Source organism: Peromyscus maniculatus, chromosome 6 (genome assembly GCF_049852395.1).
Source record: "Peromyscus maniculatus bairdii isolate BWxNUB_F1_BW_parent chromosome 6, HU_Pman_BW_mat_3.1, whole genome shotgun sequence".
NCBI classification, from domain to species: Eukaryota; Metazoa; Chordata; class Mammalia; order Rodentia; family Cricetidae; genus Peromyscus; species Peromyscus maniculatus.
The window spans coordinates 32,954,082-32,972,537 of record NC_134857.1 but is presented as its reverse complement, the minus strand read 5'-3'; the positions used below and the strand labels follow the sequence as shown (position 1 = coordinate 32,972,537).

At 38.3% G+C, this 18,456-nt stretch overlaps 1 protein-coding gene across 1 annotated transcript in view; it reads left to right on the top strand.

The window, feature by feature from the left end:
- The first annotated feature begins 5,475 nt into the window (after positions 1 to 5,475).
- Slc7a11 (solute carrier family 7 member 11) overlaps positions 5,476 to 18,456 on the top strand; it is a 71,898-nt gene continuing 58,917 nt past the window's right edge. The window contains exons 1-3 of the mRNA XM_006977600.4: positions 5,476 to 5,843; positions 9,919 to 10,045; positions 13,328 to 13,443. Of these exons, the coding sequence (XP_006977662.1) occupies positions 5,567 to 5,843; positions 9,919 to 10,045; positions 13,328 to 13,443 (520 nt within the window). The 5' untranslated portion in view covers positions 5,476 to 5,566. The remainder of the gene's footprint in view (positions 5,844 to 9,918; positions 10,046 to 13,327; positions 13,444 to 18,456) is intronic.

Genomic DNA, 18,456 nt, shown 5'->3' with positions numbered 1-18,456 from the left:
GTAAGGAACCGCAGCCGTGATTATGACCCCACTTTCCTCGAACTTCCGTCATGTGCGTTTCCAAACCTCCGAGATTGTGTTCTCCAGTGCATAAAGATTATTTTATCTGCCCAATGATTCTTTTCCTCCTGGATAATTTTTTGACAAAGTTATCTTGTTTAATTTCATGCTTTAGTTTTAAAACTATGTAGATGTTGTTTCTTAGAAAAAAAATCTATGTAGTTTATGACTTATAAATTCAATCCATTTAATTATACTAGTATATGATTTATATATTTGGATACTTATTTTAGTCATTTTAAACTTTGCTTTTTTTCTTAACCTCTTTTATTAACTTTCTTCATTATAATTTAGAATTATTGATGTTTTTAGTATTACTTTTTTATTTTTTATGGCTCAGAAGTCATGAATTTCTTTGCCTGGTTTATTTTTTTTTTCTTGCTCCTTCCTCCTCTTCTCCCTTCCACTCTCCTCCCTCCTTCTCCTTCTTTTTTTCTCCCCTCTTTCTCTCCCTCCACTCTTTTTTGTTTTTCTTTCATTTTCTTTCTCTCCCTCTCTTATTTCTCTGGCTCTTCTTTTCTTCCTCCCTATTCCCTTATCTCTCATTCTTTTTTCCTCATTCCTTCTTGCTCTCCTTTCTTCCCTTCCACCCTTCTTCCTCATCCTCTGCCCTCCTCTTTCTCCTTCCTCCCTCCTCATCTCCTGTCCTCCTCATTCCCCTTCCTCCCTCCTCATCTCCTGTCCCTCTGTCTTCTCTCACTGTTTCTTTCCACTCAGTGATTTATCTTCCACTGTTAACACAGCTCAATAACCACACAATCTAAGGAAATAATGTCTCACCTCCCTTTTCCCCAAGTAAAGGCACCTTAGAAACCATTTGATCACTTTTTAGTTTACGTTATTTTGTCTTTCTTTTCAGCATACTCTGCTTTTGTGTTATTTGTTATCAATCAGTAAGAACATGGTATTCTAAAAGGATTAAGAAATGAACAGATGGCCTTGTTTTTTATCATCCCCCAGGAGTGCTCCTTCTTGTTCCTCAGGGACAACAGTTTTTCTTCCTAGTATAATTTGTTTTCTCCTCTGTTGTTCGTCTCCAAATCTCTAAGTAATACTCTGATATAGCTATAGTTTTCATTTCTGTATGTTACAATCACCCTTTAGCATGACTAATCATGACTTAGCTCTTTCTCTTCCCCACCCTGCCCCAGAGCTCCACCTTTCCCTTTATAAACACATATGCTTACAGTACTGGGCTTAATGGTTATAAAGTGGACTCAGTGATTTCTACTCCATAGCAGACTAAGCATTTCTTATCGGGAAACACACAATCAAATAAGGATCAGAGAAAAATGATAAATATTAATTTATTGTAACTATTAAGGTGTGTAAGTTAGCAAAATAAGTACATTAAGTGATGGAACTTCAGGCAGAGGGAATGATCAAGTCAGGACATGCCTTCCTTTTAGGACTATTGGTCAATGAAAACAGAAGGGCAGGTATTAGAAGAAGACAGTTAAGTGTAAACACTGGTGAGTTCCTATGTGTGATCATAAGCTAGAGGTAAATAAACATTTCCACTTTCGGGTCCACTCATCTCTTTTGCAAAGGGCCAGCTGTAGAGATGTGAAAGCAGCTTTAGAAATAGATTAATGAGCAGCTATGGGTGTATTTCAATAAAACTTTATTTGTAAAACTCCCTACTACAAGCCATTGCAATGGTTTTGTATTCTTTCATCCTGACTGCAGTCCAGATGCTGCCAGACAAACAGCTGAAAACTGTACAGAAGCTAAGAAGGAGCTTTACCTTTTGAAAAGGTTGTAACACATGTGCACACACACTTAAATACATAAGTGAAGAAAAAAGTACAGAGAAAAAGAATGAGCATAAACCCTAAAATAATTATTACTTGTCTATTTACAGAGAAAAGAATGTTAGCTTTTGCACTACAGTGAGATGTACAAGAATCAGTTGAGCTTTTCTCTCTGCTCATTGCACTCAGTTTTTATTCTTTGAAGTGTCAATAATGATTTTGTTTCAAACATAACAAGTCAAAAAATGTCTCATCTATTTTATATTGAAGACTCTCCAAATTTTCACCAAGTATATAATCTCTTTCTTATGGAAGTCATTTTATATTTAAATTTTACTTTAATTATATACTTCAAATTTTAAACACATTTCCAGAACTGGAAACCACATCTGGCTAATGGCTATCACATGGTGCAACCTGTTTCTAGGAGCTCTAATGAGGAGCCTTCGCATTCATCCCCACCCTCCATGTGTGACTGATATTGGTGTGGGGTGCCAGTCAGCATTCCTAGTAAGGAACCCCCAGTAGCTGATAGGATCAATGGAAGATCTTCAGAATCCATCACCAATCCACTCTTCTTGGCAGTGAAAATATAGTTCTGTGATACTGGGACTGTAAGTCTCTCCATGGGGACCTTTGCGACACAGCCAGAGACATGGTTGACATCATTACAACTGCCAACAAATAAGAAAGGGTAATTCTAATTCTCCTTAGAAATATTTCAGCTCAGCTCACATTCCAACACACTGCAACTGGAAAAGTGATTATGTGGTTGGCCACACCCAAATTATACAGCTCTATTTATACACATGGGGCTGACATGTGTATAAACATATGTAAGCATATAAGCATATTAGCATAACATGTTAACTACCACAACACATGAGATACTTTTAGGAAACTGGGACCATTCTTGAGCATAGTAAACATTAAGTAAGTGTTCATCAACATCAACAAAAAATGCTCCAAATAACACCAAAAGCAAGAGAAAGACAATAAACTTATTTGCTTTGAATTTATTTTTATGACATATACATACTTGAAGACCAACCAAATTCTTAGATTATAAGGTTAACACTGGTGATTACAGAGCCTTGCTAACCTTAAAGGTAATTCAACACTTGCTTTGAAACCTGTATTTTTTTTTGTAAGTTTGTGGGTAGTTCAAAGAGATACACTAAAGCTTCAGTCTTAGTCCTGTATGAGAGAGTAAGTACTACCTTCTTGCTATTAGTATAATTTCAGATTTTTTTCCTCCACGAACACCTATTAAAATTGCTAAGGAGGAGAATGCTATTTAAAATTGGAAGAATAGTTTTCCTCTTTTGGAATACTTCCAACATCCTGTCTGAATAGTACCCTAGTCTTACTTACTAGTCCAACCATTTATAATTTAGTCACCAAAGTGTGTTGCCCTGGCAGCTACAGGACACAGTTGCCTGGGGCTTTGTTTTTAACTCTTATTTCTTCAGAACTAACATTCCCCTTTGAGGAGACAAAGCTTCCTATCCCTGCTTAAGTTCATTAATCAGGAAAATTATATGAGTGGAAGTTCAGGGCAAGAGCAGGAGAAATGGATCAGAGGGGAGGGAGCCTTTGTTTCCTTTCTGGGGAATTTGGACAAGATTTAATAAGGACCATTTCCCACTTATTACTTTTTGAAATACATAACAGCTGAGGAAAAGTATTAATTTGGGGTTTATAAAAATGCTGATTCGTATACCCAAAGCCAATTACACAAAATTGGGGTAGGTCATGTCAAAGGGAAATCATGTGGCCTCAGTTATTTGTGTGATGAGGCAATCATGCCCTGCACATTTTCTCAGGTAAGGACTAACAGAAAGCTTCTGACATTTCCCAGGATTCCTTGCCAATGGTAATTTCCTGTGTCTGTCACCCCCCACCTCCTCCTCTCTCTCCCCTCCCCCACTTCCCTCCAGCCAGGTTGTTTGCTGCCCCTGTCACCCCCTACCCCTTTCTCCCCTTCAGCCAATCTTTCTTCCACAGAGATTTTCTGTGTGTTGTTTTTATTGAGAGATTCTAAAGCATATTTAATCATGGGTTCTGAACATAGCTTCAGGATAGTGATGGCATCGGACTCCTCATTAAATTCAAACCACAGCGACCCAGAGCCAAAGCTGATATAGTTGAGATTCCTTTTCTCTTGGTATTTATTTGGCTTTTAAAAGACACTTGGTTAGAAGCAGAAAGTTTCAAGTTTAAGTGTTTACTTTCGATCTTTTCAATGTAAACATTGTAGCTCTGGTTTGCAATCTTAATGTACTTTTATATGTTTAAATTTCTTTTTAACTGACAGACAAAAAACGAAAGCTGTGTATATTATAATAGGGTGTTAGGTTTCAGTACATGTACACAGTATGGAATGCTAAATCAGATTAAATACCTCCATGTCCTCAAAATTTCATTATTTCCTAATGTTAAAAAACATCCTTTTAGTTTTATGAAATGGACACTATACTTCTGTTACAGTCATCAATAACTTACGGCTTTGAGCTAACTAAAATTTAGCACTTGTTGATTTTACTCCATTTTAAATTATAATCACAATAGCTTATAGATCCAAAAAATACACCCTATTATTCCCTCACTTTCTCCAGCTTTTATTGTGAATTCCTTCTCAAGCTTTTGCTCTCTGTGTGCCTTCGTGCAATTACAAGTATTGCCTAAGATTCAGTCTGTTTTAATTTGATGGAGCAACATGCAAATGAAGGAGTCCTCCACTTCAGGAAAATCACACTGTGCTGACAAGAATCAGAAAATGACTATTTTCTCCAGTCACTGTGATCTTTCAACTTCTCAAACTCAGATGGCGATCTTAAATACCAGTGTATCATAGGTCTTAAGAAATAATTGCGTCTGTTCATGTGGAGCTGTGTGCAGCCACGGCTCTAGAGTGCAGAAAGTTTCTAGCTTTGTAAATATTAGATGTGACAGTGTTGCTAGGAAACACACCCGGGAAGTAAGTAGAATACAAATTATGAAGTCTAAACTTTGCTATTGCAAACAATAGTCCTAAGGCACCTTTCTATTGTCAAAACAGTTGGGCATACAACATTTTTATGCACGCGTTAAAGTTAAGAAGCAACTCCTTAAAATGAAGTAATCGTTTCCTGTTTCATTTTCCATTTTCTTTTCTCTCTGAGAGCCGAGTTGCTTAAAGTCACCACGACAAGTCTGTTGCCAGTTTACTTCTTTTGGATTGGCTAAGCCCCTCTTTAAGAGTATGCTTTGTTCAGGGAAATGCTTTGGGTCAGTTGAGCAACACATCGCTACTGTTAAAAAAAAAAAAAAAAGCTGAGTAATGTTGGCGCTTTCTCAAGCTGGAGCTTTCTCATGTGGCTGATGCAAACCTGGAGAATTTGCATCATCATTGTAGCCCAGTAAGTTGGTGTGACAGGCGGTAGCATAAATAGGAGTCCACGAGGAAGCTGAGCTGGTGTGTAATGATAGGGCAGCAGCCGCGGCTGCAGCAAACCCACTGCTCCTGGAGCCGGTGCGGTGCCACACAGGTGCTCCGAGGACTAGAGGCATAATTAGACAGCCGGGAAGGCTAAAACACACCTCTGGGGTTTCACCTGTGGACATCAGCGTGCAGAGCCAGTCAGTGAAAGCAAAGAGGTAGCCGAGACTCAACAGTGATCAGTCACATCTAGAGAAACCAAAGTTGAAAGTTTTTGTTTTGTTTTCCCTCTGTTTTTTCTTTCACTCCCCTCCCCTGGCGTGACACTACCATGGTCAGAAAGCCAGTTGTGGCCACCATCTCCAAAGGAGGTTACCTGCAGGGCAATGTGAGCGGGAGGCTGCCCCCCATGGGGGGCCAAGAGCCACCAGGGCAGGAGAAGGTGGTTCTGAAAAAGAAGATCACTTTGCTGAGGGGGGTCTCCATCATCATCGGCACCGTCATCGGATCGGGCATCTTCATCTCCCCCAAGGGCATACTCCAGAGCACGGGCAGCGTGGGCATGTCCCTGGTTTTCTGGTCTGCCTGTGGAGTACTGTCACTTTTTGGTGAGTGCACTTCTTCTCTGGGGGTGTGGCTGTGTGGCTCTCTGGGAAAGTAAAGGGTTATTTCTGAGGAGTAAGTGAATGGCAAATGCTACAGGAAATGTTTTGAATTTTTGTTGTTGTTGTTGTTCAGGTATGTGCACTACCCAAACACACTGTCCACTGTTGGCTTAGGCGGAATCCTCTCAGATTCTTTCCTTCAGGCTATACTCTCCTTCCCTGCCCGAGACGGACTCTTGTATGATTTTTCTCTGGTGTGATGAGAGCAAAAACTAACTTTGATGACCCAGAAAGCCAAACAAGCCCTCTCTGCCAAGGGTTTGGGCTTTGTGAGGCATGCTTAGAGCGTTGTGGCAGCTGGCTGGCTGGCTGGAACACCTGCGAGGTGCAGCCTGCATGGCCTATTTACATGCAGAACTAGATGTTCAGAAGAGTGTCACAGACGTTTCATTAGCTTAACAAATGGGTGGCACTCTTTGCCTTTTTAATATTTTTAATTCATAGGCTTGTCCATTCCTCATATTATGCAAAAGTCCTTGGAAAGGCAAGTGTTTGATGTGACTCAGAGTTTGTAAGTGACACAACTTTTTCCTCTTATATTTTTTTCTTAATACCTTTAAGAAAATTTCTCAGTATGAGTTTCCAGGCTTCACTTGGGTGTTAGTCTTCACTCCTTGGATCTGTTTTCTTCATGTGTGATTTACTTGGTCTCTAGGGAAACAGATAATTTCTCCACTGAAATAATTTCTTTTACTGAAGTTCATCTGACCAGAACTGGTATTACTATGGTTATTATTTTTCTCTTCAAAATTTGTTCCTTTGATTTGAGGATTAATACTGTAGAAGAAATAATTGATCCTTGATCAGCAGGACAAATCAACATAAAACTCTCCAAGTTCATTGTGAAGGTGACAAAATGGTGAAGGGTCATTTTTATTTTTTTATTTGATTTATACTTTGGTCCCAAAGTAGCCCACCCTTCAAAGTTACTTTGTTACTCCGGGACCAAGTGTTAACTCTTGCTCCATTCATTCCTTCTGCTTAGGTCTTGTGGTATTTTAAATCACTGTTTGGGGAAAGTTACCTACCCAGAGAACTCAAATATCTGTTTCTAGGATGGAGGCATTTTGAACAATTTTGAAAGCAGACTTACTATAGAAAGATCTATAGAGGAATTGCTTTAAGAATCTGGAAAACTTGGTGGCATAATTTATGTGAATAGATTATGCTTGATGAAATGTTTGGTGACAGCTGTGTGCTGTCCCTTTCCAGTTCTCTTCATTCCTGGGAGTAATACAGTTATCAAAAACTCCAGCAGAATCCTTACTGTTATTAATATTAAAGTGGTTCTGGCAAATGCAGGTACAAATAAGCAAGGAGAAACTCAATTGTTGATCTTAAGTGACAGTGTACCCCCAGGCTTTCATTATCTTACAGTACTTGATATATTTAGAATAAATCAATATCTAATCAGAAAAACTACAACCAGTTTCTCAGACTTTGCATACTTCTACACAGGCAGCTAGCACTGTGTGATTTGATTTTCACATATAATCAATGGTCATTCAGATGCTGTAAAATAAATTACCTTGAATGTTGAGCTCGTTAAAGACACATTGACTTGAATGGTGAAAATATGTTTTATATAAGTCTGTCATCCTTGATGGAAACTCAGGAACCGATAGAGAGCAACTGAGGGAGTGTAATGTGAGTTTGAGCTCTAACTTCAGAGATGTGCTCTCATATCGTTTCCACTTAAATTACGGGGAGCTTTCTTGGCATAAAGTCTTCACAAATAGAAAGCAATCGAGGTATGAGGAGAAAATATTTCTCTTACTTAAAGCTCTAGAATTCAGAGAATACAAATCTAGAATGTGGACCAAGAAAGTCCCCAACTTAAGATGGTTCATCATATGATTTTTTTTTTTTTTTGCCTTCCAGTGGTAGGTGATAAGAATTTGTTTTTCAATAAATTACTTGAGATATTTTAACACTTACAAAATGAACTTTTCATAGGATGATTTTGTCTAGCTCAAAGCAAATGTGTAGGATAGTGGCTAGGCTATGTGTGGCCAATGAAGTTCCCACTGACTAGTGTTTTGAATGTTTTGGGGTACACAGTCACCCTCTGTAAGGGGAGCAGCATCTGTATTTGGTTTACAACTTTTTGAGCACTGAGGTCAACACATGGACTTTTATAGCCTGCTTTGAACTTCTTTTCATCTGGGCACACAGTTATGGAGCTTGAGATCTTTCAATGAAAATTCCATTCTCCCAGAACTCAATTTAAATCTGGGGCAAAGTGTGCAGAGGTCTGGGTATTGATTCTCTCACAGTAAATTCCAAAGTGCTGAAGACTCTTTCCAATAACTAGGTTATATTGGTTGCTTTTCTGGACAACTTGCCAACATGGTGACTACTTTTTCAGAAGAAGTTTACTAGAGCTAGTTACCTTTAATTCTAAATTAATGAAATACTCCAGAAGTTCTTAAATAGGTACCTGTAAGCTTATCACTTTAGCATCTCTTGGCTTTAAAAGGCAGTAGAGCTGCTTGGGTTGTTCTTTGGTGTCTGGACTCTGAGAATGCATTGAGGTGTGGTCTTCAAGTCTTTCCTTATCTGTTCACTCTTTACTTTAAAAAAAAAATTCCCCAAGTGACTCTGAAATAATGCTCAATTTAGGGATTGGGTAAGTGACACTCAGACTTCACTAAATTTCCAAATTATATTTATTTTGGGTGTTCTATAGGAGATGCTGTTGATCAGTGATTACTTTCCACATGTGGAACCTCTTTAGGTGCTTGGGCAGAAACTATGTTACCTTTGAGTACTAAGCAATGGATTCAGAGTTTTTTTTCTTTCTTTTTTGATAAAATTAAGATTTATTTTTATTTCCTTCATAATTAACTATGAACTAGTTGATAAATATAGTGATATCATCAATGTGGCATTTGCTGTGTCAGAATCAGTGCTTCCTGTGGTACACTTTACCACCTTTATATGCACAAGTCTTTTTTGAGATTAAAATCCATTTTTTTTTCACTTCAAAGGGGACAAAATTAGGATTTGAGGAGTTTAGATAGCTTCCTCAATCCCATCTGAGTAATATTTCTAAGCACAACTTAGTCTATAATTGATTTTATATTACATACATGACTGTACATATGGAATCTTACTGTAAAACAGTTGTTCTTTCAACTTCCTGGGTGTTCATTTTGAAAACATTCATAATAACCATTTCTGAGAAGAGAACAACCAAATCAAGATTCATTTTGCTGTCAAGACATATTCTATCAATTAACTGAAGTCTCCCAAGGCATGCAGTCCCATTTTTCCCAAAGAACAGATGACCCATGTTTTGATATGCCATAGATACATGATTTATTAAAATTTATTGAATACCATAATGATGTCAGTTTGAGTACATAATTTGTTTGAGCACGAAGTGGTGTTGTTAGTCAAAGAATAGGTCAGTGTCACTGACATCCTCCTTGTCTTTTCCCTCTGCCCTCTGGTTTCTGACCATACATTCACAACCACGTCTGTAGTTACCATTTCAAATGAAATTCCTTTCCTTACATTGATTTTCATTTCCTTTTGATTTTTCTGTCTATGGGTATTTTACCTGTATGCATGCACAACATATGTGCTTGGTGCTGGAGGAGGCCAGAGGAGGGCATTGGATCACCTGGAACTAGAGACACAGACAGGTGTGAGCCACTATGTGGATGCTGAGGGTCGAGTTTGGGTCTTCTGGAAGAGCAGTCAGTGCTCTGAGCCATCTTTCCAGTCTTTGTTCTTTCTTTCTTTCTTTCTTTCTTTCTTTCTTTCTTTCTTTCTTTCTTTCTTTCTTTCTTTCTTTCTTTCTTAACATGAGGCAGGTCTCAAGTGTGAGGAAGTTAAAAGAGGAACTTGGTGGGTCTCAGTTATGAGATAATAACTGTTCTCATGAAGAAGGTCATTCTTGCCAAAAGAAGTAGCCACATGGCATGTAACCCAAACACTGCTGTATGGATTTTGTCACAAGACTGCTTGATTATATGTCAAATTTGTGCCTTTTTATTATAACCGTCCACAGGAGCCTTGTCCTATGCCGAATTGGGTACGAGCATAAAGAAATCTGGTGGTCATTACACATACATTCTGGAGGTCTTTGGTCCTTTACTAGCTTTTGTCCGAGTCTGGGTGGAACTGCTCATAATACGGTAAGGATGTGGAAACAATTAAGGGAGAATAAGCCTATTCATTTCATCACTTTCCAGGATAATCTTGACTATTTTTAACTAACTACAAATGTGTGTCATGTGACTTTGTAGGAAACATGATAACCCTAAGGCATAAAAAAGTTTTCTTTAAGCTCCAATTTAATTCATATATGTTTTTCTAGGAAAGGTATTTATTAGAGAGGAGGTGAAACTTCAAAATCCACCTTGATGAACTGCACCTTTGACTGGCCAAACACAATTTAATGTACCAAGAATTAGAGTTTTTTTCTGATTGTTGATTATGTCATCAGGCCATTTAACTATACTACTTGTGACTAAGAAATGTCTGTGCCAAAGAACTTAGAGTATTATCAAGTCTTGTGCTTTACAGAAAGTTAAAAAAAAAAAAGATCAAGTTTACATACCATGAGTGATTCATTTCCTCACATTAAACAAACCAGGGATCCGTAGTTGTGAAAATCTTTTGATTGTATTGCTGTAAGACTCCCTACCCCTTCCTGATTGTCTTGGCACTGAATAGCGCCAAGTCACTGTGAACAGCAAATTTCCTTCGACTTTGTGGGGAGTCTGTGATGTCACACCTGCAGCCCGTGTCACGGGTGTTTTGTGCTAACTGCTTCACAGGATGTGACTTGCACTTTCTGATCACAGAGCTCGGTAGCAATCATCAGGGAACCTTGTTCTCCCTGTAAACATAGGACACACAGTGCTGAAATCTCAGGTGAGTTTTCACTCTGCCATGAACATAAGTGACGAAGGCGGAGCTCTCAAGTGGTCCTTAGCAGGAATGATTGCTAATAACAAACTTCAGAGTGCTGCATGCTTCATATTGGTTATGACAGTTCTTCGTGGCTTAGCCATCACTAGAATTAAATGATGATAAAAGAGTGTTTTCACTGTTTCCCTAAGGTCCCCCTGTCTGGAATTTACTTCTCTATCATCTCTGTCACCCTAGTCATAGGCACTCTTCAAAGTTTATCTTTACACCTTTTTCTTTTTTCTTTGTTTTTCTTTCTTTTTTTTTAAACAGTTAATTTCTGGTTTATCCCTAGTTTGTGGCATTTATTTTCATCTCTTAATTCTCCCGAAAACAAAAGTAGCCTCTAAATCCCATTTGACCTTAAACTTGTTACCTTGTATTTTATTCAATACTTTAGCTACTATGTTGCGTTTTTCCCAATTCAAGTATGTGAGATCAGGTCTTACACCTTTTATAACTTTCATACAATTTACACTGGCACTCTGTGTATCCTGGATATGAATTATTTCTTAACAAGTGTCAGAAAGTCCAAAATCACGTTATTTTGAATGTAACAATCTCAGCATTGAATTAAGAACACCGAGAATGCTGGCCTGTCAGGCTGTTGAGCTTCCCAGCCTGATGTCCTTCGACTTCACCCCATCCTCATCCATGCGTTTGTTGTGGAACTTTATCTAATTGCTCAGTGTTGCTATTAGTGTGATCATTCCATTTGCACTGGACAGATACAGTGCCCGTTCATTAAGTATTCGTTCTGAAAATTGCTGCAAATGGTAAATTGCACAATAAAGAGATCTAAATTGGAATGAGCCACATTTCCTGCTCCGAAACAGCTGATAATCAGATGTTGCCTTAATTTTGAAAGAATTGATTCATGGTGTGTGTGTGTGTGTGTGTGTGTGTGTGTAGCTAAATTACCTAAATAATTTTTAGAAGCTTTTAAATACATTTGTATTCCATTTTGTCACACTGGACTCTCACTGCTGGTGTAGCCTTTCAAACAGACCAAGTAACAAATGACATGAAGAAGAACATGGTTCCCTAAGTACATAAAGGCTTCTCTTCTATTAGTAATATGCATGATATCTAAATAGTAATAATTGTGATCTCTAATGTTAAAGTTATACTAACAAATTAAGGCTGTATTGCCAGAAATAACCTGCAAAATGAGTTCAAGCACAGTCACCCAACAGAACATGATGGGGACTTTAAAGTTAAGTTCAATAACTGATAAGTTTCCACTGTGTCACAGATGCTGTGCTAGCCGCTGCACTGGGATAAGATTCTGATTAGCAACAGACACAGTCTTGTTCCCATAGAATTCCAAGTCAAGTGGAGAGAAAGAGTTTCAATCTGGGAATCACATTAAATAGAATAAAAACCCTACTGTGATAAGCAGTGTGGAAGGGACAGGCTTGGTGCTGTGTAAGAGGACACTTAGACAGATCTGACCCAGGCAGAGGGTTGAGGACACGTCTCTGGACCAAGACTGAATGGAAATACAAAGTACAAAAAAGTAGCTACTTGATGTTGATTCCACATGTAGAGCATTCGAGCTGCCCTACATGTGCTGCTCATGGGAGAAGCAAAGGTGGCTGTTTGAAAAGGCTTTGGGCAGAGGTGGTTCGGATCTAGATCCCTGGGTGTTAGGTAACCACAAGAGAAGAGGAAGGGATGCTTGGACCTGAGCGCATATGCAAGACCTGACCATGGCCAAAACATGTTTCAAGGAGACCGAAATGTCAGGACCAGATTTCATTTTACAAATCAAAGACTTTTATAAGTGATAGAGAGAAACAGGAGCATCCCCTTTGGAGAAAAGAGAAAAGGGTCTCTAGGGAGAGAAGAAAGTTACGATGTGTGTGGTGCTGACTGGAGATAGGAGACCAAGGCTGGAGACAGGTGATGGTGGTTGGTTTCTGGTAATCCAGGGATCAGGCCTGGGTGTTAGGTAACCACAAGAAGGAAGAGAAGCTGAAAGGGACTCTTACTTGAGATGTTTAGCAATTCTGTGGATTTCCTTGTGTGTGGCAACAATATGCAGTCATATTGAAGATGAAATGGAATATTTGTTTTTCCCTTTGAAGAAGTAAAGTAGGATGACTTATTGTCTGGGTTTCTGTCTTCTCAGGCTGGGATTTTGTCTTATTCTGTGATTCTCTCTATATAAATATTCTTCAGAAATTCAGAATATTTACTTGGCTTAGAGATTTCTTTTTACTAGAAAATTAAGAGTCAACAATAAATATTTAGACACATTTTGGTAATGAATATTTATAAATACTAATTTTCACAAAGATTTTTAAAAATTAGCCTTTATTGGAATAGACAATATTTCATTTGGAGTGTATGGAAACTTAATGAAATACAAAGTTCTAAGCATAATAAATTTCTGTTAGATAGATTCCACATGTTAGATAGTAAGACCTGAAGATAAAAAAGTTTTAGTGAAACTATTACTTATTGTTTTCTGTAGTTAACCTCAATATATTATTTCTTAGGCCTGGAGCTACTGCTGTGATATCCCTGGCATTTGGACGCTACATTCTGGAACCATTTTTTGTTCAATGTGAAATTCCTGAACTTGCAATCAAGCTGGTTACAGCTGTGGGCATCAGTGAGTATTATAGTTATCACAGAAAATAGGAACACAATGTAACAAGATGATTGGAGGCAAATTTTCTTTAGAATTTTTTGCATGGTATCCCCCAAATTGTGTTCTCTATGCTTACAGTTTCAAATCTGTGTTGGAAACTAGAGGCAGGACCACAAGATTTGAAGTGGCCTCTGCTGTTACAATGCATGCCAACTGTGTTCTGGATCAACAGATGTGGAAGCTGATCTTTTAAAGTAGACAAATAAAAACTCCTTCCTTGGTAAAATATTAAATGGATAGTGTATCACAAGACACTCTTAGAGATGAAGAACTATTCTGAGGAATTGTTTTTGAACTGGAAATTACCCTATGCTAGTGATATATGAAATTGTTACTAGTGAATGGTCCTGGGGTTATGTTTATATGCTGGGTGTGTATGTTGTGTTTGTATTGTTTATAGTGATATATATGGCTGTCACCCTCAGTGTTATCATTTTCTCTGCCTATTTTTGGCCATGATAAGAATTTTCTCACAAGATTTGATAGTCAGTAGCCTTTCTCAGCTAGAAGATTTGTTTACAGGTTGCAAATCAGGAAGTTGTCCATTTTTTTTATTAATGAGCATAAAAATTGAAGAAACAGATGAAATGAAAAGAGGAACATGCAGAAGATTCCATAAGCAACACAGAGCCAAATCTGATGGTCATTTCCTACAAAATTCTAGAATGTCATGGAAAAGGATAATAACTACAGATTGAATCATTGTTTTCTGAATCCTTATGATCATAGTTGACTAAGTTTAACAACCCAGAGAATGGTATATAGGAATAACTGAATTGCATACCCAAGGAAGACTGCTTAGAGGGTTTCTCCACAGAGGCTTAATACAATGACACAAAGCTAAATGCACTTTTGACAGCAGATGCCCTGAGGGCTAGTCTGTAACAAAGTGTGAGTGATTCTATGTAAAAACTTCTCTGGTATGACATACATGGATTTCTCAACTAAACAGCTTAATTGTAAACACACAGTTGTCCTGTGACATCTCTGGAAAGACAAAGAAAATGGCTGAAAAGTAGACATTTTGGAGTTCTGGACATTCAGATGTAGTTGTCTATGACATTCTTCCCTTTATAGACACCACAGATAGGAAACCTAAGAACAATTGACCTCACTTCTCTGCACCTCAGTATGCTCATCAGATAATTATGCCAGTGTTGTGGGGGCTGTGAGGATTCAGCAGTTATGTAGAGCATTAGTGATGATGCCTGCAACTTATTAAGAATGCAGGGCAAGCGATGAATATTTATACTTCTGTGGAGAAATGTCACTGGGATTCCCCTGGGACCAGGGGCCTCCACAAGGCCACATCCCCAGCCCCTCAACAGCACTTAGGTTGCTTGTTTATGCTCAGTAGTTATCTGTTACTGATTGACTTTATGAGAAGTCTAGGTATTTTTTTTGTTTGTTTGTTTAAAATCTAGCAGAAACACTTGTAGTTTGTGACCTGTTAACCATAAGTTTTAGGAAGCTTCAGGTCTCAGGATCAAGGAGATTAGTGGAGTGAAACAGTTTGCCAGACAAGATGTTAGATCTGGCGCCATCTTACACAATGGTTATAATTACTATAGACCAACGACCTGGAGTTGGAACGAAGTGTCCTGGTTTCATGGTTATGTGATCTTGGTCTATTAAACTTACTTGTGCTTCTGTTTTGTTGATTGATAAAATGCCTGTGAAATAACAATGCACCTTGAATGACTATAGAAATGTAAAGTTATATCAGAGTTTTAAGATCTTGAAGTGTTCCTTGCACATGGAAAGTTCTTGATGATTCTGATATTGCACTAAAGGGTTAGACTAACAGCCATTTTTACATCTACCATATATATTGTCTTCCCTGAATGAGACCAAATCACATCACAGTTGTTTAATGAAGACTGAGAAGGGAAAGAAGTTCTTTAAAATTAAAGAACTCTTTAGACTAATACTACATGTTATTAATTAAAAAGCATAATCAGAGATCTTAAAGCAAATCCTGATGTGCAGATATTTACAAGTCTACAACTTTTACCTGCTTTGACCATGAAATTAGATAAACAATGATGATATGTTTGTATTTTTATTTTTATAAGTCTTAATGACTCTGTCATTAATCTCAATTTTGCTAACTCCTTTAAAGGAGACATTCATATTTGAGGGAATTAAAAATTTCAATCCCCCAAAAAACTGTTAAAGCAATTGAAAGAAATGATCAGTAAACTGTGTTTGGGCTCATATATTTGTAGTAGAGTTCTGTGGAGGAATGGTTGGAGAAGAGTCTGAAGGATTGATGGATCCTCTATGTTTCAGTTTTTGCCATTAGCTAGAGTATTAGTTTGTAAATTCTGACATAAATTACAGATGCTGATCAGGGAACAAGTTCCTAAACTTGGAAGTACTGAAAGAAAAACCCGAATATTCTCTTGAGTCAGTGGGAAGTCATTTAAGTCAATGGCTTAATTGGAAAAGTCAAACTGCCTTTAAGAGGAATTTAGTTTTAATGGAGCAACAGGGGGTGGAGACAGAGATAAAGAGTAATTTACCTGGGGGCAAATCTCTCAGATACTTTATTTTTCAAAGTGAATATAGGTGATGTTCTGCCCGTGACAGGGGGAGGTTGTGGAGATGTAGAAAATGGAGTTTAATTGCATGAATTACTTCCCGAGTTCCTAGAGGGAAATGAGGAATTTAAATCTCTAGTTAAGTATAGAAAAAGGTCAAACTTCAAAAGAGTTTCAACTTTTGTGAAATATTAACCAACCATTTGAAAAATACTAGCAGGGCAGGGGAGGGATTTATCTAAATGCTAATTTACCCATAATTTTCAGAGTGTCCCACTCTGGCAAATAATAAAGATGAGACACTTGTGTTGATCCAAAAATCCTGTCCATTTTAGCAAAAATGTTAGGCACATTGAAGTGTAACTGGAAAATCTTGTAAGCTCACTGGCTTATGTCCCTAAGCCCGATTCCGACATGATCAACACCCTTCTATGGAAGCTCACTGGTTCCACTTCTTTCATAGTTTGAAGGGGCAGGTATGTATATTCAGTATGTAAAATATTGAGCCTATTGTTATGGTCCCTCAAGCTGGACCCTAAAGAAGCACATTCTCAAAGGAAATATTATCATTCCAACACTTTCTTCTTATGTGGCGAGTTGTACTCCCATCTACCCTGCCGTATCTCTCCGAGTCTCATAGCCTTTGCTGGTTTACTTTACATAGGTAAGAGTGGTGTGGTGCACCTTCAACCTTGTGGAAGCAACTGGGAGGAACAATGAAAACGGCATTTATGTATCATTGTGAATCATAGCTAGGGGCAGAGAGGATGGCTTCCTAGGCAAAGTGTCTGCGAAGCAAGCGAGCGTGAAGACCTGAGTTTCATCCCCAGCCTGCAAGTCCAGGGCTGAAGAATTAGACTGGACAGCCTTGAGGGCTGAATCAGTGAGCTCAAAGTTCAATCTTATCTCAAAACTAAAGCGGAGAGCAACTGAGAAAGACGGTCAACATCTGTCTCTGGCCTCTTCATGTGTATGCACGTGCACACCTGCCCACACATGAAAACACATACACACAGAGACAGACACAAGCAAACCACTCAACGCCACAAATACTATCATTTCTGTTTTGCTGTCACCTTCAGATTATATTGAAAATATATGACTCGCTTGTATGGGCAATTCAATCATAGTGTGTGTCTGTGGATTTCTTTAACTCTGAAACCTAGGTATTTTTACTCCTTTTCTCCATTAGCTAGATTACAACACAATGAAGCTGACTCTTCAGTAGATGCAAAGCAAGATATACATATCCTTCAGGAGGATGATACAAAAAATGTGGGATTCAAATATCCTGAGATCTTAAGACAAACAGGAACCCTCCCAGAGAACCAAGAAAAAGAGATGTCACACGCTGTAAAGAAACTGGTTATGCCAGTGAGTTCACACACATCTCTTGAGCTATTTCCTCATTGTGTCACCTGTGAGCTGGTGGTAAAGGCTTGAACTCAGGAGTTCACCTACCTGCCTTCTAATCTTATCTTAACACGTACTGCCTATATATGAACACCAGCAAATTAAACAGACCCTGGAGTTTCACCTGTTCGTATGAAATACATGACTGATAACAGCAACCACGTCATAGAAAAGTGAGGATTAGCAAATATTATCCATGGAAATCTTTGCACCATGTCTGATATAAGATAATAGTTTACATTTTTGTGGTGCTGGCTGTGTTTATTCCCAACAGTGAGATCATAGATACAGAGTTGGCCCGCTGCCTTCTAAAGGTACTTTCTGAGATCAGTGCATCCCGGAAATGGATGCTGAGAGATAAAGGAACCCAGCAGCTGCTGCGGGAAACAGTGGAGGCACCCACTTTATCTCATCATGTAGCATTCATATATAGCATCTGTATGTTTTATCAGTGTAGCACCAAAGCTCCAAAGCCGGAAGCCCGAAAGAATATAGCTTTAAGAGACAACCCAATAATCTGTTACCTCTCTTTTCAAAATGAAAGACAGAGGCGAATGATGGAGTGTGCAGAAAGAAATATTTGCTAGTCCTTAAATCATAGCATCAGTCCCTAAAATTTCCCTAAACATTCCTTTTAAATACAACTTCTTTCAAAAATGGGTTTCTTATCTCTAGGATTTATGGATATAGCTTTTCCTGCTACATTGTAGTTTCTAAGAAACTGCATCATAAATAAGTAAATAAAGCCCATGTACTGCTGAATTTTCATTTTGATAAAAATTTGAAGTAAGCCGCTCCCCCCTCCCGCCCCCCCCCCCCCATTTCCTCATGTGTGAAATTAACTGTTACTCAAAGGAGTAGAACTCAGGCCAGAGTGCTGGCTCAGACTTCTTTTATTATTATAATATGCATAGATGGTACACATTCAAGGAGCAGATATGGTTTACACCAGAAACTCAGAACACTCCTGTGTTTACTGAATCCCAAATTCCTAGTCAGCACTGTGGGCAAAGTCGCA